General features: G+C 51.1%; 1 protein-coding gene across 5 annotated transcripts in view; it reads right to left on the bottom strand.

Annotated features, from left to right (window-relative positions):
- Positions 1-11243: 11243 nt before the first annotated feature.
- FBRS (fibrosin) overlaps positions 11244-25093 on the bottom strand; it is an 89886-nt gene continuing 76036 nt past the window's right edge. For all 5 annotated transcript variants that reach the window (XM_082261057.1, XM_082261060.1, XM_082261059.1 and 2 more), the window contains 3 exons: positions 23023-23106; positions 12092-12272; positions 11244-12012 (listed from right to left, as the gene is read on the bottom strand). In XM_082261057.1, coding sequence (XP_082117183.1) covers positions 11367-12012; positions 12092-12272; positions 23023-23106 — 911 coding nt within the window. In that variant the 3' untranslated portion in view covers positions 11244-11366. The remainder of the gene's footprint in view (positions 12013-12091; positions 12273-23022; positions 23107-25093) is intronic.

Here is a 25093-nt window from a genome sequence, read left to right as displayed (position 1 = left end):
CCTATCCTGAGGAGAAATCTGCCCTTATCACCCCTATCCTGAGGAGAAATCTGCCCCTATCCTGAGGAGAAATCTGCCCTTATCACCCCTATCCTGAGGAGAAATCTGCCCCTATCCTGAGGAGAAATCTGCCCTTATCACCCCTATCCTGAGGAGAAATCTGCCCCTATCACCCCTATCCTGAGGAGAAATCTGCCCCTATCACCCCTATCCTGAGGAGAAATCTGCCCCTATCACCCCTATCCTGAGGAGAAATCTGCCCCTATCCTGAGGAGAAATCTGCCCCTATCACCCCTCTCCTGAGGAGAAATCTGCCCTTATCACCCCAATCCTGAGGAGAAATCTGCCCTTATCACCCCTATCCTGAGGAGAAATCTGCCCCTATCACCCCTATCCTGAGGAGAAATCTGCCCTTATCACCCCTATCCTGAGGAGAAATCTGCCCTGATCACCCCAATCCTGAGTAGAAATCTGCCCCTATCACCCCTATCCTGAGGAGAAATCTGCCCTTATCACCCCTATCCTGAGGAGAAATCTGCCCCTATCACCCCTATCCTGAGTGGAAATCTGCCCCTATCACCCCTATCCTGAGGAGAAATCTGCCCCTATCACCCCTATCCTGAGGAGAAATCTGCCCCTATCACCCCTATCCTGAGAAGAAATCTGCCCCTATCACCCCTATCCTGAGGAGAAATCTGCCCCTATCACCCCTATCCTGAGGAGAAATCTGCCCCTATCACCCCTATCCTGAGGAGAAATCTACCCCTATCACCCCTATCCTGAGGGGAAATCTGCCCTTATCACCCCTATCCTGAGGAGAAATCTGCCCCTATCACCCCTATCCTGAGGAGAAATCTGCCCTTATCACCCCTATCCTGAGGAGAAATCTGCCCCTATCACCCCTATCCTGAGGGGAAATCTACCCCTATCACCCCTATCCTGAGGAGAAATCTGCCCTTATCACCCCTATCCTGAGGAGAAATCTGCCCCTATCACCCCTATCCTGAGGGGAAATCTGCCCTTATCACCCCTATCCTGAGGAGAAATCTGCCCCTATCACCCCTATCCTGAGGAGAAATCTGCCCCTATCACCCCTATCCTGAGGAGAAATCTGCCCCTATCACCCCTATCCTGAGGAGAAATCTGCCCTTATCACCCCTATCCTGAGGAGAAATCTGCCCCTATCCTGAGGAGAAATCTGCCCTTATCACCCCTATCCTGAGGAGAAATCTGCCCCTATCCTGAGGAGAAATCTGCCCTTATCACCCCTATCCTGAGGAGAAATCTGCCCCTATCACCCCTATCCTGAGGAGAAATCTGCCCCTATCACCCCTATCCTGAGGAGAAATCTGCCCCTATCACCCCTATCCTGAGGAGAAATCTGCCCCTATCCTGAGGAGAAATCTGCCCCTATCACCCCTCTCCTGAGGAGAAATCTGCCCTTATCACCCCAATCCTGAGGAGAAATCTGCCCTTATCACCCCTATCCTGAGGAGAAATCTGCCCCTATCACCCCTATCCTGAGGAGAAATCTGCCCTTATCACCCCTATCCTGAGGAGAAATCTGCCCTGATCACCCCAATCCTGAGTAGAAATCTGCCCCTATCACCCCTATCCTGAGGAGAAATCTGCCCTTATCACCCCTATCCTGAGGAGAAATCTGCCCCTATCACCCCTATCCTGAGTGGAAATCTGCCCCTATCACCCCTATCCTGAGGAGAAATCTGCCCCTATCACCCCTATCCTGAGGAGAAATCTGCCCCTATCACCCCTATCCTGAGAAGAAATCTGCCCCTATCACCCCTATCCTGAGGAGAAATCTGCCCCTATCACCCCTATCCTGAGGAGAAATCTGCCCCTATCACCCCTATCCTGAGGAGAAATCTGCCCCTATCACTCCTATCCTGAGGAGAAATCTGCCCCTATCGCCCCTATCCTGAGGAGAAATCTGCCCTGATCACCCCTATCCTGAGGAGAAATCTGCCCTTATCACCCCTATCCTGAGGAGAAATCTGCCCTTATCACCCCTATCCTGAGGAGAAATCTGCCCCTATCACCCCTATCCTGAGGAGAAATCTGCCCCTATCACCCCTATCCTGAGGAGAAATCTGCCCCTATCACCCCTATCCTGAGGAGAAATCTGCCCCTATCACCCCTATCCTGAGGAGAAATCTGCCCCTATCACCCCTATCCTGAGGAGAAATCTGCCCCTATCACCCCTATCCTGAGGAGAAATCTGCCCCTATCACCCCTATCCTGAGGAGAAATCTGCCCCTATCACCCCTATCCTGAGGAGAAATCTGCCCCTATCGCCCCTATCCTGAGGAGAAATCTGCCCCTATCGCCCCTATCCTGAGGAGAAATCTGCCCCTATCACCCCTATCCTGAGGAGAAATCTGCCCCTATCACCCCTATCCTGAGGAGAAATCTGCCCCTATCACCCCTATCCTGAGGAGAAATCTGCCCCTATCACCCCTATCCTGAGGAGAAATCTGCCCCTATCACCCCTATCCTGAGGAAAAAAATGGATTTTTGTAAGATCTTACCGTTAAATCCTTTTCTCTGTCGCTCATTGACAGACGCAGTCCTCTTGATTAGTAACACATTGGGTTATACTGCCCTCTACAGGAGTAGGACACTAGACGGAAGGAAAACGTTCTGGCCACACCCTAGGGGCAGTCCCAGAGGGTATATCCTCTCTCTCTGCTACAGCAAATCAGTTATGTCACAAAGCAGTGTCAGAGAATTTAACCCAACCCAACTAAAAAAAACAGAGGGGCGGGTACTGCGTCTGTCAATGAGCTAAGAGAAAAGGATTTTACGGTAAGATTTTACAAAAATCCATTTTTCTCTGTCGCTCATTGACAGACGCAGTCCTCTTGATTAGTTACAAATTGGGACGTCCCAAAGCAGTGCCACAAATGAGGGGTGGGATAACAGAAATCAAAATTTAAAACCAGAAGGCCCAACCGGTGCCGACTAGAAGTCTAAAAGGCTCATCGGACCAAAGGATGAGACTCAACTGAAAACCCAACAAACCCTCGAGGTAGACCACCGGTCTCCTCAAATTGCGGCCTGCAGAACCTTGCGGCCAAAAGACGCATCCGCCGATGCCATCACATCAACTTTATAAAATTTAGTAAAGGTATGCACCGACGACCAGGTAGTCGCCTTGCAAACCTGGACCACTGACGCCTGATGGCGGAAGGCCCAGGAAGCACTAAGCGCCCGAGTGGAGTGCGCCTTAACAGGGAACGGAGGATTCCGACCCTTAATAGAATAAGCCTGTACCACCGTCTGTCTAATCCATTTGGCAATGGTCGCGGCAGATGCAGGCAACCCCTTTCTGGGGCCATCCGTGATCACAAAAAGTGAATCCGTCTTACAAAACGATTCCGTAGTTTTCAGGTATACCCCGATTGTCCGAACCATATCCAAGGAATGCAACGCACATTCCTGAGGATGATTGGGCTGAGGACACCAGGAAGGTAACACAATATCTTCATTCAGATGAAATTCTGAAACCACTTTAGGAAGGAAGGATGGATTCGGATGAAGAACTACCTTATCCCTATGAATCACCAGATATGGGGAACGACAGGATAATGCGGCCAGTTCTGAAACCCTGCGTGCAGAAGTAATGGCCACCAAGAAGGCCACCTTCTGGGATGACGTAAGCAAGGGAATCTCCCTAATATCTTCAAAAGGAGGTTTCTGTAGAACCGACAACACCAAATTAAGATCCCAGGGCAGTAAGGGCGCGCGCACTGGCGGAGCCAAGTGCCGCACCCCCTGGATGAAATTCCGCACCAAGGAATGAGTAACCAAAGGCTTCTGAAAGAAGATTGCTAACGCTGAAAGCTGAACCTTGATAGTGCTCAAGGCCAGCTTCTGCTCAACCCCCTGTTGCAGAAAAGCCAAGATTTGGGTCACCGAATATGCACGTGGAGGAAATCCAAGGGATTCACACCACGCGATATAAGTCTTCCATGTGCGATGATAGACTTTTCTGGAAGTCGCTTTCCTTGCTTTAATTAAAGTGGGAATAACTGAAGTTGACAATCCCTTGTCCTTCAGCACCTGAGTCTCAATGGCCAGGCCATTAAAGCCAGCGATTGTAAAGCAAGATGGAAGATCGGTCCCTAAGACCGCAGATCCTTCCTGGGAGGAAGTTGCCAAGGAACGTCCGTGACCAGCCTGACCAAGTCGGCGTACCAGGGTCGACGAGTCCAGTCCGGAGCTACCAGGATAACTGGAATTCCCTCCACCTCTATCCTGCAAAGAAGTTTCAGCAGCAACTTGAGAGGAGGGAAGACATACAGTAGCTGATACTGTCCCCACGGGGCGACCAGCGCGTCTGCTGCATCCGCTCGAGGATCTCGGGAGCGGGCTACAAACCTCCGCACCTTCCTGTTGAGCCGAGCTGCCAACAGATCCATCTCCGGGGTGCCCTAATGAAGGCACAGCTGGTGAAATACCTCTGGATGAAGAGGCCATACCCCTTGATCCAGAATCTGACGGCTGAGATAATCTGCCTGCCGATTTTCCACCCCCGGAGTGAATACCGCAGAGAGAGCCGGAACAAACCGTTCCGTCCAACGAAGGATGCTGGCCACTTCGATGGCCGCCAGGACACTCTAGGTGTCGTGGCCTTGTCCGACTGGATCCGAACCGGGCTGCCCTGGAGCTGCTCGGTCCAGTAAATCAGACAAAGTCTGATCGCACTCAGTTACAATACATTTATCGGTAACCTGGATTCTATCGGAAGAAATGACTTCCTCTGGCTGAGCCTCGGAGACCGAAGCTACCAAACCAGAGACTCCCTGGTCTGCTCGCTCAACCGGATCCGATTGTCCAGATTCCAATTCCATTTGAAAAGAATCCCCTTTTGGAAAATTCGGGCATGAGACTGGGCATACGGTACTGCCTCTAAGCAGGCCACCATCAGCCCCAGGATCCTCATGCAAGTCCGAAGGGAAGACCAGTTGACGGACAGTAACATCCGAATCGTTCACTGATTCTTCCGGAGCTTCTCCGTAAGGAGACACACCCTTGCCAAGGATGTCTCCAAAGTTAGGCCCAGATAGTTCAACCTCCTGGTGGGAACTAGGAATGATCTTTGGGAAAAGTGAAGAAAACGCTGATCTGTTCAGATGGACTCCATCTTGAATTCTTGTACCCGGACAAAATGATTGAGTGTTCTTAAGTCCAGAATTGGACGCACCTTGCCCTCCTTTCTGGGTATTGTGAATAGGTTCGAATAGAACCCCTGAAAACGTTCTGCTCAAGGAACGGGAACTACCGCTCCCTGTTGCATCAAGTCCATTACTGCCCCCCGCAAAGCTCTTAAGCGATCCGGGGATAGTCGAATGTTGGAAGGGAAGAATCGCACCGGTAGAAGTGATCGAAACTCGATCTTGTATCCCGACCGTATGACCTCGCGAACCCCTTTGTCCGGGATTCTGGAAAGCCATGGATCCGGAAACCGGTGAAGACGTCCCCCCACCCCAGAGATGGGTGAGGGCGCACCTTCAGGCTGTATTGGTCTTATCTTCAGGTTTGGCTGAGCCGGACTTTTGTTTACCCGACCAGCGCCCTTTGAAACCCCCTGAAGGGGCTTTGGAGGGCTTCCCCTTATCGCCCGCCCCAGCGGAACGAACAAACTTTTTATGAGCGGAAAAGGAAGGTCCTCGTCTGTTACGAGGTCCTTTACCCTTAGCATTCTGTGGCAAAAAAGTGCTCTTGCCCCCAGTGAGATCCTTTATAATCTCATCCAAGGTGGCCCCAAACAGGCGTTCCCCTTGAAAAGGGAGATTAGCCAAAGCTTTTTTGGAACCTTGATCCGCCGACCAGCACTTTAACCACAACACGCGTCTGAGGACCACTGCTGAAACCGATGCACGCCCTAGCAAGGGAGTGGCGTCCAGGGCGGCGTCACAGATGAACTGTAGTCCTTGTATAATCTGCTCCATCAAATCTGATGTTGCCGGGGGGATACTTCTCCCCTCTAGGTCACGGCGTAACAATTTGGTCCATTCTGTCAATGTTTGTGAAACTAAACCAATGGCAACCACTGGCCTAAAGGCTGACCCTATCAGGGAAAAAATGGAGCGGGATTCCGCTTCCACTTTACGATCCACCAGATCCCAAAAGGACGGAGCGTCCTCCAACGGGATAACAGTGGCTTTATTTAGTCTGGAAATCGGTGAGTCCACCACTGGTGGTACCGTCCATTTTTTAAGGAGGGATTCCTCAAACGGATAGCGTCTAGCAATGCGTTTGGAAATAGCAGGGGTTCGTTTCGGACGATCCCATTCTTCCTTAATTAGATTACCAAAACATTTGGGCAAGGGAAAAACCTTCGCCATTTTGGTAGGCTTGCTGGTACCAAAAGGAATTTCAGTATCAGCTACCTCTGCCGGTGTAACCTCCAGGCTTAAGGTTTCCCGGACAGACACAACTAGTGCGTCCACCAACGCCTCTTCATGTGCTATGGCGGAGGCAGAACCGTCCTCCTCACTATCTGAGGGAGCATTACCTGAGACAGCAGCCCCAGAAGAGGGACCTGCAGCTGCAGTGACAAGCTCAGAATCCATATCTGAAGTATCAGATGAAATAGGGGTAGGCGGGGGTCGCTTTCTTGCCCCCCGTCCCCTGACAGGCCACCTCCACCCGGGATACCAAAGATTCCAAAACTGCTGATAATGCATCAATCATAAGTGGGGCACTGGAGGGTCCTGCGGCCACCTCGAGGGGATCAGGTGGGGATACATGTGTGGCAGGGTCCATGATTAATCCAAGACACTTGCCAGCAAACAAAAAATAATTGCAAAGAAAAAACTTTTTTTTTTTTTTTGTAATCCCCCAGCGCAACAGCGCCCCTCAGTGTTACATGCTTCGGACCCCACAGAGAGAGAGAGAGACCCCAAGGGCTCACCACCTGATGCACAGAAGCTTCTACCAACCTACTCTGAGCGCTGTCTCTTACAGACAGGAAGTCTTTTGGATCGTTTTCCCGGGTAAAGGAGGCGGCTCCGCCCCTTTACACGCCTTCCGGCGCCTCCCATGCTACCCTCGAGGTAGCTGGTCAACTCTAAAATGGCCGCCCCCATGCCGGAGACACGAGGCTACGCCAAGATGGCGGCCCTGCGGGCCCCTGTGGAAAGATGGCAGCGGCCTGCTATATTGTGCGGCCTGCGGGAGGATGGTGGCGGCGGATGGCGGTGTCCAGGCAATTGCAACCTATGTATAAGGTAGGATCATATCACCCTCTTACATGGCCATCCTAACAGTAATGTCAGCCACTGACTTCAGTCATGGTCCCTTTACAGTGCCCACTCATACAATGACTTCCGATAGTCAGCTCCCAAACCAAGCCTCCTGGTTCTCATTCACTAAATCACCCTCTAGAGGGGGATCTGTGACACCTGTTATAGGATGGAGGGGGGACCCAGGATCATGAGGGTCCGATCATCCCAGGGAGGGGCCCGCGTCCACCCACAAACCCGTCAGGGGGAGAGGGGGAACATTTTACTCAACATAGCGGAACCAGGCGGGCGCCAACTCCTGACAGAACCCCTTCTCCACCGAGGTGGGGGGGCTGTCGACCATTACGGACGCCGCGACTCAGTTTCCAACTGGTCGTCGGCGTCCCGGCGAGACGTTTAACTCGCAGGGTCAGTCCCTGTCCAGTGGGACTATGTCGCGGCCGACCCAGCGCGGAGCTATGGTCTGCACGCGCTCGTAGGCTGACTGGGGTGACCACTGGATCTCAACATCCAGCCCGTCGCCCGGCTCCAGCATAATTGCTTGAAGATCTCACAGGAACAACTGGAGAAAAAAGCTGCCTAAAAAAAATTTTTCTAAAAAAATCTTGCCAGGACCAAAGATCCCAGCAAGGAACTTAGGTCCTTACTCCTGACTAGACAGAAAAAAACTGACATCCTGTAGCAGAGAGAGAGAGGATATACCCCCTGGGACTGCCCCTAAGGTGTGGCCAGAACGTTTTCCTTCTGCCTAGTGTCCTACTCCTGTAGAGGGCAGTATAACCTAATTTGATATTAATCAAAGAGGACTGCGTCTGTCAATGAGCGACAGAGAAATCTGCCCTTTTCACTCCTATCCTGAGGAGGAATCTGCCCTGGTCACCCCTTTCCTGAAGAGTAATCTGCCCCTATCACGAGGAGAAATCTGCCCCTATCACCCCTATCCTGAGGAGAAATCTGCCCTGGTCACCCCTATACAGAGGAGAAATCCTCACCTATCACCCCTATCCTGAGGAGAAATCTGCCCCTATCCCGAGGAGAAATCTGCCCCTATCACCCCTATCCTGAGGAGAAATCTGCCCCTATCACCCCTATCCTGAGGGGAAATCTGCCCCCATCACCCCTATCCTGAGGGGAAATCTGCCCCCATCACCCCTATCCTGAGGGGAAATCTGCCCCCATCACCCCTATCCTGAGGGGAAATCTGCCCCCATCACCCCTTTCCTGAGGAGAAATCTGCCCTGGTCACCCCTATCCTGAGAAATCTGTCCTAGTCACCCCTATCCGGAGGAGAGACTGGCCCTCGTCTCTCCTATCCGGAGGAGAGACTGGCCCTCGTCTCTCCTATCCGGAGGAGAGACTGGCCCTCGTCTCTCCTATCCGGAGGAGAGACTGGCCCTCGTCTCTCCTATCCGGAGGAGAAAGCAGCCCTCGTCTCTCCTATCCGGAGGAGAAAGCGGCCCTCGTCTCTCCTATCCGGAGGAGAAAGCGGCCCTCGTCTCTCCTATCCGGAGGAGAAAGCGGCCCTCGTCTCTCCTATCCGGAGGAGAAAGCGGCCCTCGTCTCTCCTATCCGGAGGAGAAAGCGGCCCTCGTCTCTCCTATCCGGAGGAGAAAGCGGCCCTCGTCTCTCCTATCCGGAGGAGAAAGCGGCCCTCGTCTCTCCTATCCGGAGGAGAAAGCGGCCCTCGTCTCTCCTATCCGGAGGAGAAAGCGGCCCTCGTCTCTCCTATCCGGAGGAGAAAGCGGCCCTCGTCTCTCCTATCCGGAGGAGAAAGCGGCCCTCGTCTCTCCTATCCGGAGGAGAAAGCGGCCCTCGTCTCTCCTATCCGGAGGAGAAAGCGGCCCTCGTCTCTCCTATCCGGAGGAGAAAGCGGCCCTCGTCTCTCCTATCCGGAGGAGAAAGCGGCCCTCGTCTCTCCTATCCGGAGGAGAAAGCGGCCCTCGTCTCTCCTATCCGGAGGAGAAAGCGGCCCTCGTCTCTCCTATCCGGAGGAGAAAGCGGCCCTCGTCTCTCCTATCCGGAGGAGAAAGCGGCCCTCGTCTCTCCTATCCGGAGGAGAAAGCGGCCCTCGTCTCTCCTATCCGGAGGAGAAAGCGGCCCTCGTCTCTCCTATCCGGAGGAGAAAGCGGCCCTCGTCTCTCCTATCCGGAGGAGAAAGCGGCCCTCGTCTCTCCTATCCGGAGGAGAAAGCGGCCCTCGTCTCTCCTATCCGGAGGAGAAAGCGGCCCTCGTCTCTCCTATCCGGAGGAGAAAGCGGCCCTCGTCTCTCCTATCCGGAGGAGAAAGCGGCCCCCGTCTCTCCTATCCGGAGGAGAAAGCGGCCCTCGTCTCTCCTATCCGGAGGAGAAAGCGGCCCTCGTCTCGCCTATCCGGAGGAGAAAGCGGCCCTCGTCTCTCCTATCCTGAGGAGAAATCTGCCCCTATTACCCCTATCCTGAGGAGAAATCTGCCCCTATCCTGAGGAGAAATCTGCCCCTATCCTGAGGAGAAATCTGCCCCTATCACCCCTATCCTGAGGGGAAATCTGCCCCTATCAACCCTATCCTGATGGGAAATCTGCCCCTATCACCCCTATCCTGAGGAGAAATCTGCCCCTATCACCCCTATCCTGAGGGGAAATCTGCCCCTATCACCCCTATCCTGAGGAGAAATCTGCCCCTATCACCCCTATCCTGAGGGGAAATCTGCCCCTATCACCCCTATCCTGAGGGGAAATCTGCCCCTATCACCCCTATCCTGAGGAGAAATCTGCCCCTATCACCCCTATCCTGAGGAGAAATCTGCCCCTATCACCCCTATCCTGAGGAGAAATCTGCCCCTATCACCCCTATCCTGAGGACAAAGCTGCCCCTGTCATTCCTATTGTAAGAAGAAATCTACCCTTACCCCCCCCCCTATTCTGAGGAGAAATCTTCTTTGGTCCCCCATACGATTGTTTCCTGGTGTCAGTCTGGATCAGGAAGGAGTTTAATCCCCTCATCTCCTGATCAGGCAAAATCAAGAAGTTGGGTTTATGAACCTCTTTGTGTCCCCATCGGAGGGAGGAGACAATTCCAACACCCAGCCCACTGGCCCCCATTGGACGGAGGACACAATTCCAACACCCAGCCCACTGGCCCCCATCGGAGGGAGGACACAATTCCAACACCCAGCCCACTGGCCCCTATTGGAGGGAGGAGACAACTCCAACACCCAGCCTACTGGCCCCCATTGGACGGAGAAGACAACTCAAACACCCAGCCCACTGGCCCCCATCGGAGGGAGGAGACAACTCCAACACCCAGCCCACTGGCCCCCGTTGGACGGAGAAGATAACTCGAACACCCAGCAAACTGGCCCCCGTTGGACAGAGAAGACAACTCCAACACCCAGCCCACTGGCCCCCATCGGAGGGAGGAGACAACTCCAACACCCAGCCCACTGGCCCCCGTTGGACAGAGAAGATAACTCGAACACCCAGCCCACTGGCCCCCATTGGGAAGAGGAGATAACTTGAACACCCAGCCCACTGGCCCCCATTGGGAAGAGGAGACAAGTACACTCAGAGCACTGGCCCCCATTGGACAGAGGAGACAAGTACACTCAGAGCACTGGTCCCCATTGGATGGAGACAACTTGAACACCCAGCCCATTGGCCTCCTCTTGGCCACCTCCAGAGGGGCTTTCCCTTAGTGTAAGTTGCACCTAGTGTTCGGCTCCTGTAGGTGGCGACATCAAACCCATCCATGAAATAGTGAAGTTGTGTCCTTCAATAAATGATAGAGAAATGCCGCTTGCCTGGCAGTCACACTTTACATCACCTGACTCAAGAACAAATCTGCACAGCAACCAGGCAAGCAGCATTTTCCGAAGGTATTTGTATAAAAGAGCCATGGCGGGGTGGAATACGGAGAGAAGGTTTATTGAAGTCCTGGGTACAGAGGTTCTCCCCCCACCCCCACCCAGCCCTGTAAAAAGGAATGGTCATAAGGGAACACAGTGCTGAAAATCACATTATACCATAAAAATGTACAAAAGCCCCGGGGGAGGGGCACTGGGGGGGAGGGGAGGAGGGGGTTTTGAATATATAAATATGTACAAGAGTAGATGGGACCAGTCCTATCTGCAGTCTCTGTCCTTATAAAGGTCCCTGCGGGGAGGGGACCCCGGCCGCGATGTAGATATAAGGGGAGGTGGAGCACTCAGCAGATTAATGGGCGGAGTTTTGCTAAGCAGTCCAGTTCCAGGATGATGGTAGAGCTGGCCCAGCATTGACGGAGTAGCGGGCTGCATGGCGATGTGGGTGGGTAGCCCATAAAGGCGCGCTCGTTCAAAGTCCTCCCGCAGTATGTGGGCTCGTTCCTCTCGCTGTTCATACAGACGCTGGGGAGCCGCGGAGGGCAAGCGGAGAGGAGGCGGGTCCGCTCTACGGTACACATCTCTCCAGGCTTCCAGTGCATTGGGGTACTGCTCCCCAAGAAAAGATCCTCGCAGCCTTTCAAAAGGGGGAGACGGATGGGGCAAGTGGAGTCCCGGTAGGGGTGAGCGTCCCACCTCGAAGCTCAGCAGTTCCGGTTCCTCCTTCACTTTCACTTTGGAAGGATGGTCCGGCGTCAGACGAGGTTTCATCTCCGAGCTGCTCCCGGGTCTCACCGCAACATAAGGGGAGAGGTTACGGCTGGGGCCACGGTCCTCAGTGCCCGGGATGCGGGGGGTTTGTGTTAGAGGGGACATCCGTGGAGGCAAACGAGAGTAAAGTAAATCCCTGTGATGGCAAAAACAAGAAGATGATTAGAAATGAGAATCCATCGAAGACCTAAAAACCCACCAGAGACTTCACCTACCGCTCCTTCTCCTCCTTCATATGGACTGCGTGTGGATCCAAGTCCCCGACTTTACCACACATCTGAGGTGGTGCCACAGGAAAGGAAGGTGGAGTGCGGTGCAACCGATTCCAAGGATCGTGTGGATTAGGGAAGTTATGAACCGTAGAGGCTTCCTTCTGACTGAACACCGAGGAGGGATCTAGAAGGAAAGTTCGGGGGTGATTATTTATCTCCAGAAACGCGGGTCTTCCTAAGCAAGGTGTGGAAGAGACAAAGTGGACTACGCCTTCACAATTCCCCTACTGAGATACCTCTAGCCCAAAATCTACATACCAATACCCATTACCTACTCCACCCGATCCCTACACCCTTCAAATCATACCCTCTACCCCAACCAACCCCTACACCCTTCAAATCATACCCACTACCCTCTCCACCCAACCCCTACACCCTTCAAATCACTCCCACTACCTACTCCACCCAACCCCTACACCCTTCAAATCATACCCACTACCCTCTCCACCCAACCCCTACACCCTTCAAATCATACCCACTACCCTCTCCACCCAACCCCTACACCCTTCAAATCATACCCACTACCTACTCCACCCAACCCCTACACCCTTCAAATCATACCCTCTACCCCAACCAACCCCTACACCCTTCAAATCATACCCACTACCCTCTCCACCCAACCCCTGGAGCCTTCAAATCACTCCCACTACCTACTCCACCCAACCCCTACACCCTTCAAATCATACCCACTACCCTCTCCACCCAACCCCTACACCCTTCAAATCATACCCACTACCTACTCCACCCAACCCCTACACCCTTCAAATCACTCCCACTACCCTCTCCTCCCAACCCCTACACCCTTCAAATCATACCCACTACCCTCTCCACCCAACCCCTACACCCTTCAAATCATACCCACTACCTACTCCACCCAATCCCTACCCCCTTCAAATCATACCCTCTACCCCAACCAACCCCTACACCCTTCAAATCATACCCACTACCCTCTCCACCCAACCCCTGGAGCCTTCAAATCATACCCACTACCCTCAACCCCAACCAACCCCTACACCCTTCAATTCATACCCTCTACCCTCTCCACCCAACCCCTACACCCTTCAAATCATACCCACTACCCTCTCCACCCAACCCCTACACCCTTCAAATCATACCCACTACCCTCTCCACCCAACCCCTACACCCTTCAAATCATACCCACTACCCTCTCCACCCAACCCCTACACCCTTCAAATCATACCCACTACCCTCTCCACCCAACCCCTACACCCTTCAAATCATACCCACTACCCTCTCCACCCAATCCCTACACCCTTCAAATCATACCCACTACCCTCTCCACCCAACCCCTACACCCTTCAAATCATACCCACTACCTTCTCCACCCAACCCCTGGAGCCTTCAAATCATACCCACTACCTACTCCACCCAACCCCTACACCCTTCAAATCATACCCACTACCCTCTCCACCCAATCCCTACACCCTTCAAATCATACCCACTACCCTCTCCACCCAATCCCTACACCCTTCAAATCATACCCACTACCCTCTCCACCCAACCCCTGGAGCCTTCAAATCATACCCACTACCTACTCCACCCAACCCCTACACCCTTCAAATCATACCCACTACCCTCTCCACCCAATCCCTACACCCTTCAAATCATACCCACTACCCTCCCCACCCAATCCCTACACCCTTCAAAATCATACCCACTACCCTCTTCACCCAACCCCTGGAGCCTTCAAATCATACCCACTACCTACTCCACCCAACCCCTACACCCTTCAAATCATACCCACTACCCTCTCCACCCAATCCCTACACCCTTCAAATCATACCCACTACCCTCTCCACCCAATCCCTACACCCTTCAAATCATACCCACTACCCTCTCCACCCAACCCCTACACCATTCAAATCATACCCACTACCCTCTCCACCCAACCCCTACACCCTTCAAATCATACCCACTACCCTCTCCACCCAACCCCTACACCCTTCAAATCATACCCACTACCCTCTCCACCCAACCCCTACACCCTTCAAATCATACCCACTACCCTCTCCACCCAACCCCTACACCCTTCAAATCATACCCACTACCTACTCCACCCAACCCCTACACCCTTCAAATCATACCCACTACCCTCTCCACCCAACCCCTGGAGCCTTCAAATCATACCCACTACCTACTCCACCCAACCCCTACACCCTTCAAATCATACCCACTACCCTCTCCACCCAATCCCTACACCCTTCAAATCATACCCACTACCCTCCCCACCCAATCCCTACACCCTTCAAAATCATACCCACTACCCTCTTCACCCAACCCCTGGAGCCTTCAAATCATACCCACTACCTACTCCACCCAACCCCTACACCCTTCAAATCATACCCACTACCCTCTCCACCCAATCCCTACACCCTTCAAATCATACCCACTACCCTCTCCACCCAATCCCTACACCCTTCAAATCATACCCACTACCCTCTCCACCCAACCCCTACACCATTCAAATCATACCCACTACCCTCTCCACCCAACCCCTACACCCTTCAAATCATACCCACTACCCTCTCCACCCAACCCCTACACCCTTCAAATCATACCCACTACCCTCTCCACCCAACCCCTACACCCTTCAAATCATACCCACTACCTACTCCACCCAACCCCTACACCCTTAAAATCATACCCACTACCCTCTCCACCCAACCCCTACACCCTTAAAATCATACCCACTACCCTCTCCACCCAACCCCTACACCCTTCAAATCATACCCTCTACACCAACCAACCCCTACACCCTTCAAAACCACTCCCACTACATACTCCACCCAACCCCTACACCCTTCAAATCACTCCCACTACCCTCTCCACCCAACCCCTACACCCTTCAAATCATACCCACTACCCTCTCCACCCAACCCCTACACCCTTCAAATCATACCCACTACCCTCTCCACCCAACCCCTACACCCTTCAAATCATACCCACTACCCTCTCCACCCAACCCCTGGAGCCTTCAAATCATACCCACTACCTACTCCACCTAACCCCTACACCCTTCAAATCATACCCACTACCTACTCTACCCAACCCCTGGAGCCTTCAAATCATACCCACTACCCTCTCCACCCAACCCCTGGAGCCTTCAAATCATACCCACTACCTACTCTACCCAACCCCTACACCCTTCAAATCATACCCTCTATCCCAACCAACCCCTACACCCTTCAAATCATACCCACTACCCTCTCCACCCAACCCCTACACCCTTCAAATCACTCCCATTACCCTCTCCACCCAACCCCTACACCCTTCAAATCATACCCTCTACCCCAACCAACCCCTACACCCTTCAAATCATACCCACTACCTACTCCACCCAATCCCTACAGCCTTCAAATCATACCCACTACCCTCTCCACCCAACCCCTACACCCCTATAATCATACCCACTACCCTCTCCACCCAACCCCTGGAGCCTTCAAAATTCCTTACTGTGCTACCTCCAGCTGAGAATTGGAGCCTCTACACACCAATCTAAACCTAATACCCACTACCTCTACACAATCCTTAGAGCCTTAAAATCATACCTACTACCTACTCTACCCAACCCCTACAGCCTTCAAAACATACCCACTACCTATTTTACCCAACCCCTGGAGCCTTAAAATCATACCTACTACCTACTATACCCCAACCCCTGGAGCCCTCAATTCATACCTACTACCTACTCCAACCAACCCCTACAGCCTTCAAATTACACCCACTACCTACTCCCTCCCCCCCTACAGCCTTCAAATCCTACCCCCTACCTACCCCACCCAACCCTACAAATCATACCCACTACCCTCTACGCCCAACCCCTGGAGCCCTCAAATCATACCCACTACCCTCTCCACCCAACCCCTGCACCCTTCAAATCATACCCACTACCCTCTCCACCCAATCCCTACACCCTTCAAATCATACCCACTACCTTCTCCACCCAACCCCTACAGCATTCAAAACATACCCACTACCTATTTTACCCAACCCCTGGAGCCTTTAAATCATACCTACTACCTATTATACCCCAACCCCTGGAGCCCTCAAATCATACCCACTACCTACTCCAACCAACCCCTACAGCCTTCAAATTACACCCACTACCTACTCCCCCGCCCCCTACAGCCTTCAAATCCTACCCCCTACCTACTCCACCCAACCCTACAGCCTTCAAATCATACCCACTACCCTCTACGCCCAACCCCTGGAGCCCTCAAACCATACCTACTACCCTCTCCACCCAACCCCTACAGCCTTCAAATCATACCCACTACCCTCTCCACCCAATTTCTACAGCCTTCAAATCACACCCACTACCTACTCTACCCTAACCCTGCAGCCTTTAAATCATACCTACTCCACCCAACCACTGGAGCCTACAAAACATCCCCACTACCCTCTCCACCCAACCCCTGGAGCCTTCAAATTATACCCACTACTTATTCCACCCAAGCCCTGGGAGTCTATAATTATACCAACTACTTACTCCACCCAACCCCTGGAGCAGGGGTCTCCGAGCTCCAGTTATTCAGGAACTACAATTCCTATCAAGCCTAGTCATGTCTGTGAATGTCAGAGTTTTACAATGTCTCATGGGACGTGTAGTTCCGCAAACAGCTGGAGGGCCGTAATTTGGAGATCACTGCCCTAGAGCCTTCAAAACATACCCACGACCTATTCTACCCAACCCCTGGAGCCTTCAAATCATACCTACTACCTACTCTACCCAACCCAGGGACCCTTCAAATCATACCTACTACCTACTCTACCCAACCCCTGGAGCCTTCAAATCATATTTACAACCTTCTCCACCCAACCCCTGGAGTCTTCAAATCATACCTACTACCTACTCTACCCAACCCAGGGACCCTTCAAATCATACCTACTACCTTCTCCACCCAACCCCTGGAGCCTTCAAATCATATCCACTACCCCCTCTCCCCCCAACCCCTGGATCCTTCAAAACATACACACTACTTACTATACCCAATGCCTACAGCCTTCAAAAATTACCCAGTACCTACTCCACCCAAACCCTGGAGCCTTTACATCATACCCACCATCTACTCCACCCAACCCCCGAAGCCCTCAAAACACATCTACTACCTACTCTACCCGACCCCCGGACCCTCCAAATCATATCCACTACCCTCTCCACCCAACCCCTAGAGCCTTTAAATCATACCCACCCCCTACAGCCTTCAAATCATATCTACTACCTACTCTATCCAACCCCCGGACCCTCCAAATCATATCCACTACCCTCTACACCCAACCCCTAGAGCCTTTAAATCATACCCACCCCCTACAGCCTTCAAATCATATCTACTACCTACTCTACCCAAGCCCTGGAGTATCCAAATCATATCCACTAGCTTCTCCCCCCAACCCCCAGAGCCTTTAAAATGTACCTACTACCTACTCTACCCAACCCCTACAGCCTTCAAAACATACCCACTACCCTCTCCATAATACTGGACTGGTTCCCCCATCTATCACGTTCACCTCTACCCAGTAATCATGACCCTTACATTAAAGACTCTCTCCTCACTAGAAAATGTAGAGAAATGGGATATTTGACTTACCGTAAAATCCATTTCTCTGATGTTCATTGACTCTTCATCTTCATGACCATAGGGTTATACTGAATCCTACAGGAGTAGGACAACTAGGCAGACAAAAAAACTTGACCACACCTATGGGACAGTCCCTGGGGGTATAATCCCACTCTCTGCTATAGGTATTTAGTTTTGTAACAAGCAGTGTCAGAAGAAAAAACCCAACTCCACAGAGGGGCGGGTGCTGTGTCCGTCAATGAACATCAGAGAAATGGATTTTACGGTAAGTCAAAAATCCCATTTTCTCTTTCGTTCATTGATGGACACAGCTCTTCATCTTCATGACCATTGGGATGTCCCAAAGCAGTGTCAAACATGAGGGTGGGAACAGTAGAAAAAAACTTCACCAAGGCTAAACATAACCAACAAGGTAACTTGGAGTTCAATTAACAACTGGAGCTCAGCTGAACAAAACATAGAAAAACACCCGCAAAGAGGACAAGTCCTCTAAACGTCAGCCTGCAAAACTTTGCAGCCAAAAGAAGCATCCGCAGATGCCAAAACATCCACTTTATAAACCTTTGTGAACGTGTGCACTGACGACCAAAGAGCTGCCTTGCAAACCTAGATCACTGATGCCTGATGACGGAAGGTCCAGGAGGCGTAGAATGCGCCTTAACAGGGAAAGGAGGAACCTGACCCTTAATTGAATAGGCCTGAACCATCGGTCTGACCCATCTGGAAATGGTCGCAACAGAAGCAGCCAGCCCCCTGCGAGGTCCATCCGTGAGGACAAATAGTGAGTCTGACTTTCTAAAAGACTCAGTAGCTGCCAGGTACACCATTTTTGCCCAAACCACTTCCTTAGGATGCTTAGGCCTGGGACACAGGGAAGGCAAGACAATGTCTTCATTCAGATGAAAATCAGAGACGACCTTGGAAGGAATGACGGACAGGGTCAAAGAGCCACCTTATCTCTGTGAACCACCAGGTAAGGTGAACGACCGCCAGTTAAGACACCCTGTGCACAGAAGTAATTGCCCCAATAAGGACACCTTCTGGGACAACGTAAGCAGGGGAATGTCCCAAATTTTTTCTAAGGCAGGCTTCTGGAGAACTAACACCAAATTGAGGTCCCATGGCGGCAATGGAGACCGCAATGGCGGAACCAAGTGTCTCACTCCCTGGAGACAAGTACGCACCAAGGAGTGTGTGGCCAACAGACATTGAAAAAAAACCTTCAAGGTCGAGACCTGGCCCTTGATGGTACTCAAGGCCAGGTGCTGCTCACCCCCTCATTAGAGGAAAGCCAAAATCCGAGTCACCGAAAAGGAGCGAGGTTGAACCCTGAGAGACTCACACCACGTAATGTACCTCTTCCAAGTACGATGGTAAATCTTTCTAGAAGTAGATTTACTAGCTTTTAACAGCGTAGGAATCACCAAGTCAGACAACCCCCTATCCTTCAGCACCTGGCTTTCAACAGTCAAGCCGCTAAAGCCAGCAACTGTAAAGCAGGATGGAAGATTGGCCCTTGGGACAGCAGATCTACCCTGGGAGGAAGTCTCCAAGGAGCATCGGCGACCAGCCGTACCAGATCAGCGTGGCCAGTCTGGAGCCACTAGGATGACTGGAATCCCTTCTGCCTTGATCCTGCGCAGGAGTCTTGAGAGGAGTAAATCAGACAATACTGACTCCAAGGAGCCACTAAATCATCTGTAATGTGGGCTAGAGGATCCCAAACCTCTGCGCTTTCCTGTTGAGGGGAGAGGCCAACAGATCCACTTTGGGAGTACCCCATTGGAGACAAAACTGATGGAACACCTCGGGATTAAGTGACCATTCCCCTTGGTCCAACGCCTGTCGACTGAGGTAGTCCGCCTGCAAATTTTACACTCCTGGAATATGCACAGCAGAAAGCGCTGAAACGAATCGTTCTGCCCACTTTAGAATGCCGGCTACTTCCAGAGCCGCCAGGACACTTCTTGTGCTCCCTTGGTGATTGACGTAGGCCAAGGCGGTGGCATTGTCTGATTGAATCCGTACCGGATACCCCTGGAGACGATTTGTCCAATGATCCAAAGTCTGATCGTTCGGAGCTGCAGTACATTGGTCGGTAGCCTGGACTCTTTCAGAGTCCAGACCCCCTGAGCACACTCTGTGCCGGACAGGCTGGCATCTGTGGTGATGACCGGCCAGTACAGGGGAAGAAATTATTTTCCCTGATGAAGTGCCAGAGAACGAAGCCACCAAACCAGGGACCCCCTCATGCTCCGGCTCAACAGGATAGGATTATCTAGAGACTAAGGAGTCTTGTTCCATTTCACCAGAATCTCATTTTGCAGAGATCTCATGTGAAACTGTGCAAATGGAACCGCCTCAAAGGTAGACACTATCAGGCCCAGCATCCGCATGCATGTCCGAAGAGATGACCGTCTGCTGGACAGCAGAAGCAGAATTGCCTCCTGCAACTTCTGAAGTTTTTCCAGAGGAAGAAACACTCGGGCTGAGACCGAGTCCAGAGTCGGACCCGGATAGTTCAGGCTTGTGGATGGAACTAGAGCGGACTTCTGAAGACTCAGAATCCAACCAAACTCCCTAAGAGTTTGCACATTAATTTCCAAGTTGTCCAATAGAGCAGTCCAAGACTGCTCGCAACAGTAGATCGTCCAGGTACCCCAATACCACGATCCCCTGCTGACCCATTAATGCTAGAACCCGGGCCAAAAAGGGTAATGCCAAAAACTGATAATGCTCCTTGCCCACGGCAAAGTGGAGAAAGCGCTGGTATGCGATACATATCCGGATGTGAAGGTAGGCGTCTGATGTCGAAGGAGGCAAGAAAATCCCCTTGATGTAGGGTCGCCACTACTGTGCAAATTGATTGCATTCGGACAAAGCGTTTAGCACCATGAGGTCCAGAATTGGACATACCTTTCCCTCCTTCCTGGGAACTGTAAACAGGTTTGAGTAAAAACCTTAAAACATTCCGATGTTGGAACAGGAACAATCCCCCCATGAAGTAACAAGTCTTGCACTGCCCCATAGAGATCCCCTAAACGATCTGAGGATAAGTGCAGGTTGGAAGGAAAGAACCTTTCCGGAGGACACGATCGAAACTCGATCTTGTAGCTGGAGCGGGTGAGGGTGCCCCTTCATGCGGATGAAGTCTTGTCCGCCGGTCTGGCAGAACTCACTCATTGTTTGCCGGGCCAAGACCTCTTAGAACCCCTGATGGAGGCCCTAAAGGGCTTAAATCCCTGGTCTTGAGACCCTTAGGGACGTAAAGGCCGCTTGTGAGCCAAAAAGAAGGACCCCCGTCTGTGATGGGACTCTTTACCCTTGGAAGCCTGAGGGGGAAGAGTACTCTTTCCCCCTGTGAGGCCTTTAATGATGTCATCCAAGGAAGCTCCAAATAGGTGATCCCCAACAAAGGGAAGATCATTTCAGCCAGATATTGCACCGCAGGGCTACTGCTGAGACAGACAGCCTACAAATCGAGTTAGCCGCATCCAAAGAGGCATCACAAAATTTAGCCCTTGGACCAACTGATCCGCCAGCTCTGCAGAGGCAGGAGGGAGCTGTTTCTCCTCCAGCTCTCAACATAGAAGTTTTGCCAGTCTGTCATAGCTTGCGACACCAGGGCAATAGTAAATACTGGCCTAAGTGCTGAACCAGCCGCAGTAAACATATGGTGGGTCAAGGCCTCCGACCACAAGCCTGCAATAGACCACCGGGAAGAGGGGGACCCTGACTGAGAGGGAGGGGAGCCCGGGGGTCTGATCATCCCAGGGAGGGGCCCACGTCCACCCCAAAACCCTCCAGGGGTAGAGGGGGGGACAGCTACTTACCACACCAGGAACAGGGTGGGCACCGCTCCGGACAGGACACCGCTCCATGGTAATGTGGGTGCTGTTGCCCAGGAGGAAATGCTGCGACTCAGGCGGAAGCCAGTTCGTATGCGTGATATTTAACTCGCAGGCCAGCCCCGGTCCAGTAGGGCTATGTTGTGGTCGACCTAGCGCGAAACTGCGGTATGCACACACTCACTGGGCGGACTGGGGGATCCTAAAGATCTATTATCCAGTCTGATTCTCAGTCCGGCACTTGGTTGTAGATTCCACAGGAACAAAATAATAAAAAGGAAAAAAATTCCATTTAAAAAGAAAAAATTGCCAGGACCAGATATCCCACCAAGGAGCAAGGTCCTTACTTCTGACTAGGCAGAAAAAAACTGAGTGCCCATAGCAGAGTGGGAATATACCCCAGGGGCTCCCCCATAGGTGTGGTCAAGTTTTTTTGTCTGCCTAGTGTCCTACTCCCTGTAGGGGGCAGTATAACCCAATGGTCAGAGCGGTGTCCGTCAATGAACGAAAGAGAAATTTAGTTATTTGTACACAACGTGCAGTCTTCTCTATATGGGAAATGTGCGACGTCTTCTCTATATGGGAAATGTGCAACGTCTTCTCCATATGGGAAATGTGCAACGTCTTCTCCATATGGGAAATGTGCGACGTCTTCTCCATATGGGAAATGTGCGACGTCTTCTCTATATGGGAAATGTGCGACGTCTTCTCTATATGGGAAATGTGCAACGTCTTCTCCATATGGGAAATGTGCGACGTCTTCTTCATATGGGAAATGTGGGACGTCTTCTCTATATGGGAAATGTGCGACGTCTTCTCTATATGGGAAATGTGCAACGTCTTCTCCATATGGGAAATGTGCAACGTCTTCTCCATATGGGAAATGTGCAACGTCTTCTCCATATGGGAAATGTGCGACGTCTTCTTCATATGGGAAATGTGGGACGTCTTCTCTATATGGGAAATGTACGACGTCTTCTCCATATGGGAAATGTGGGACGTCTTCTCCATAAGGGAAATGTGTGACGTCTTCTCTATTTGGGAAATGTGGGACGTCTCCTCCGTATGGGAAATGTGTGACGTCTTCTCTATATGGGAAATGTGTGACGTCTTCTCCATAAGGGAAATGTGTGACGTCTTCTCTATATGGGAAATGTGTGACGTCTTCTCCATAAGGGAAATGTGTGACGTCTTCTCTATATCGGAAATGTGTACAGTCTTCTCTATATGGGAAATGTGTACAGTCTTCTCTCTATTGGAAATGTGCGCAGTGTCATAGCCCTTTTACACCCTTCCATAAGAACTATATGCTGTATGAAGGCAGCACAAGACCCACAATGTTACCAGACATCATCCAAACCGAGAGAAGAACCAATGTGGAATACTTCCAGCAAGCCACACAAGACAACCCAACTGGTCTACTTACTGTAAGTGGGGTTTCCTAGACCACCAAAAGCACCATTTGTCAGGGATGCCAGGTGAGAGAATCCAGGAGCCCGAATGAATTGATCTGAAAGGAAAAACGGAAGAATACGGTTAGTCCACCCAAAAAGGACACTTTATTTTTCAGTAGATGTTCCAAAGGTAACCCACCAAACTGTATGTTGTACATTGTATACCCCCTGTATGTTGTACATTGTATACCCCTGTATGTTGTACATTGTATACCCCTGTATGTTGTACATTGTATACCCCTGTATGTTGTACATTGTATACCCCTGTATGTTGTACATTGTATACCCCCTGTATGTTGTACATTGTATACCCCCTGTATGTTGTACATTGTATACCCCCTGTATGTTGTATATTGTATACCCCTGTATGTTGTACATTGTATACCCCTGTATGTTGCACATTGTATACCCCTGTATGTTGTACATTGTATACCCCCTGTATGTTGTACATTGTATACCCCCTGTATGTTGTACATTGTATACCCCCTGTATGTTGTACATTGTATACCCCCTGTATGTTGTCCATTGTATACCCCCTGTATGTTGTACATTGTATACCCCTGTATGTTGTACATTGTATACCCCCTGTATGTTGTACATTGTATACCCCCTGTATGTTGTACAGTGCATACCCTCTGTATGTTGTACATTGTATACCCCCTGTATGTTGTACATTGTATACCCCTGTATGTTGTACATTGTATACCCCTGTATGTTGTGCTCTTTAAGGTGCCCATCTAATAGTTTTTTGAAGCCATCGATGCTCCCTGCTGGTACCACTGCTTGTGGAAGAGAATTCCACATCCTTACTATTCTGACAGTAAAGAACCCCTTACGTATTTTAAGGTTAAACCGTTTTTCCTCTAGTTTTAGTGAGTGGCCATGTGTCTTATTGTATTCCCTTTCTACAGTACAGTAAACGTTTGTGGGGAATGGTGTCAAAGGCCTTTGCAAAGTCCAGATACACCACATCCACAGGCCTTCCTTTATCCATATACACCACATCCACAGACCTTCCTTTATCCAGATACACCACATCCACAGGCCTTCCTTTATCCAGATACACCACATCCACAGGCCTTCCTATATCCAGATACACCACATCCACAGACCTTCCTTTATCCAGATACACCACATCCACAGGCCTTCCTATATCCAGATACACCACATCCACAGGCCTTCCTATATCCAGATACACCACATCCACAGGCCTTCCTTTATCCAGATACACCACATCCACAGGCCTTCCTTTATCCAGATACACCACATCCTCAGGCTTTCCTTTATCTAGATGGCAGCTCACTTCATCATAGAAGGTGTGACAGGAGTCAGTTTGGGCATGGGGGTTGTGGACCCCAAATTACTTTAAAGAGGTTGAGAGGCACCATTTCCAGCCTTGTGTGGCTCTTATGTTTAAGTCACCCTGCATCATTTATGGATGCAGGGTGACCAGGAGGGTGGTGTACACTGAGAATATGGTTTGGACTACTTCAAATGGGACAGTATATGCATTACCAGTATCTCTCAGGAAATATGGAGATCCATCTTATTCCTATACACTGTAAGGCACAGGAAGTGCAACTCCTAATTTGGGCGTCCAGGAACTATGAGAGACACCCTGTCTGCTAATCAATGTGTATTAGCTGCAGAGAGAGGGGGGATTGTTTCCAGCAGCCCCTCCTAAAGAATGTCTACTGATTAACTAAGTGCTTTTGTCTAAAATAGGACAGTATGTTAATTGGGTCGGAGACTATTGATAAGTATGTTAATGAGCTCACAAGGCTGTCTACTAAGGGATGTAATTACACAGTCATTGTTCATGTGGTATTCTCAAAGTGTATATAAATGCTGTGTTTCTTTCAATAAATAAGAAGAGAGTTATTCTCACTTGACCTCAATACAGAGCCTTGTCTCGTACTTGAGGAGGGGGGGGGGGGGGGGATTATTTGTATGGGCTTCATGTATGGTGGATTGGAGTGGTCGATAGCTGTCCTGGTGTTCGGGAGCGGATTATCCTAGACGACTGTAACCCCTTTCAAACTT

The sequence above is a fragment of the Pelophylax lessonae genome (genome assembly GCF_965119305.1).
Source record: "Pelophylax lessonae genome assembly, chromosome: 6".
Lineage (NCBI taxonomy): Eukaryota > Metazoa > Chordata > Amphibia > Anura > Ranidae > Pelophylax > Pelophylax lessonae.
This window is presented reverse-complemented; position numbering and strand designations above follow the sequence as displayed.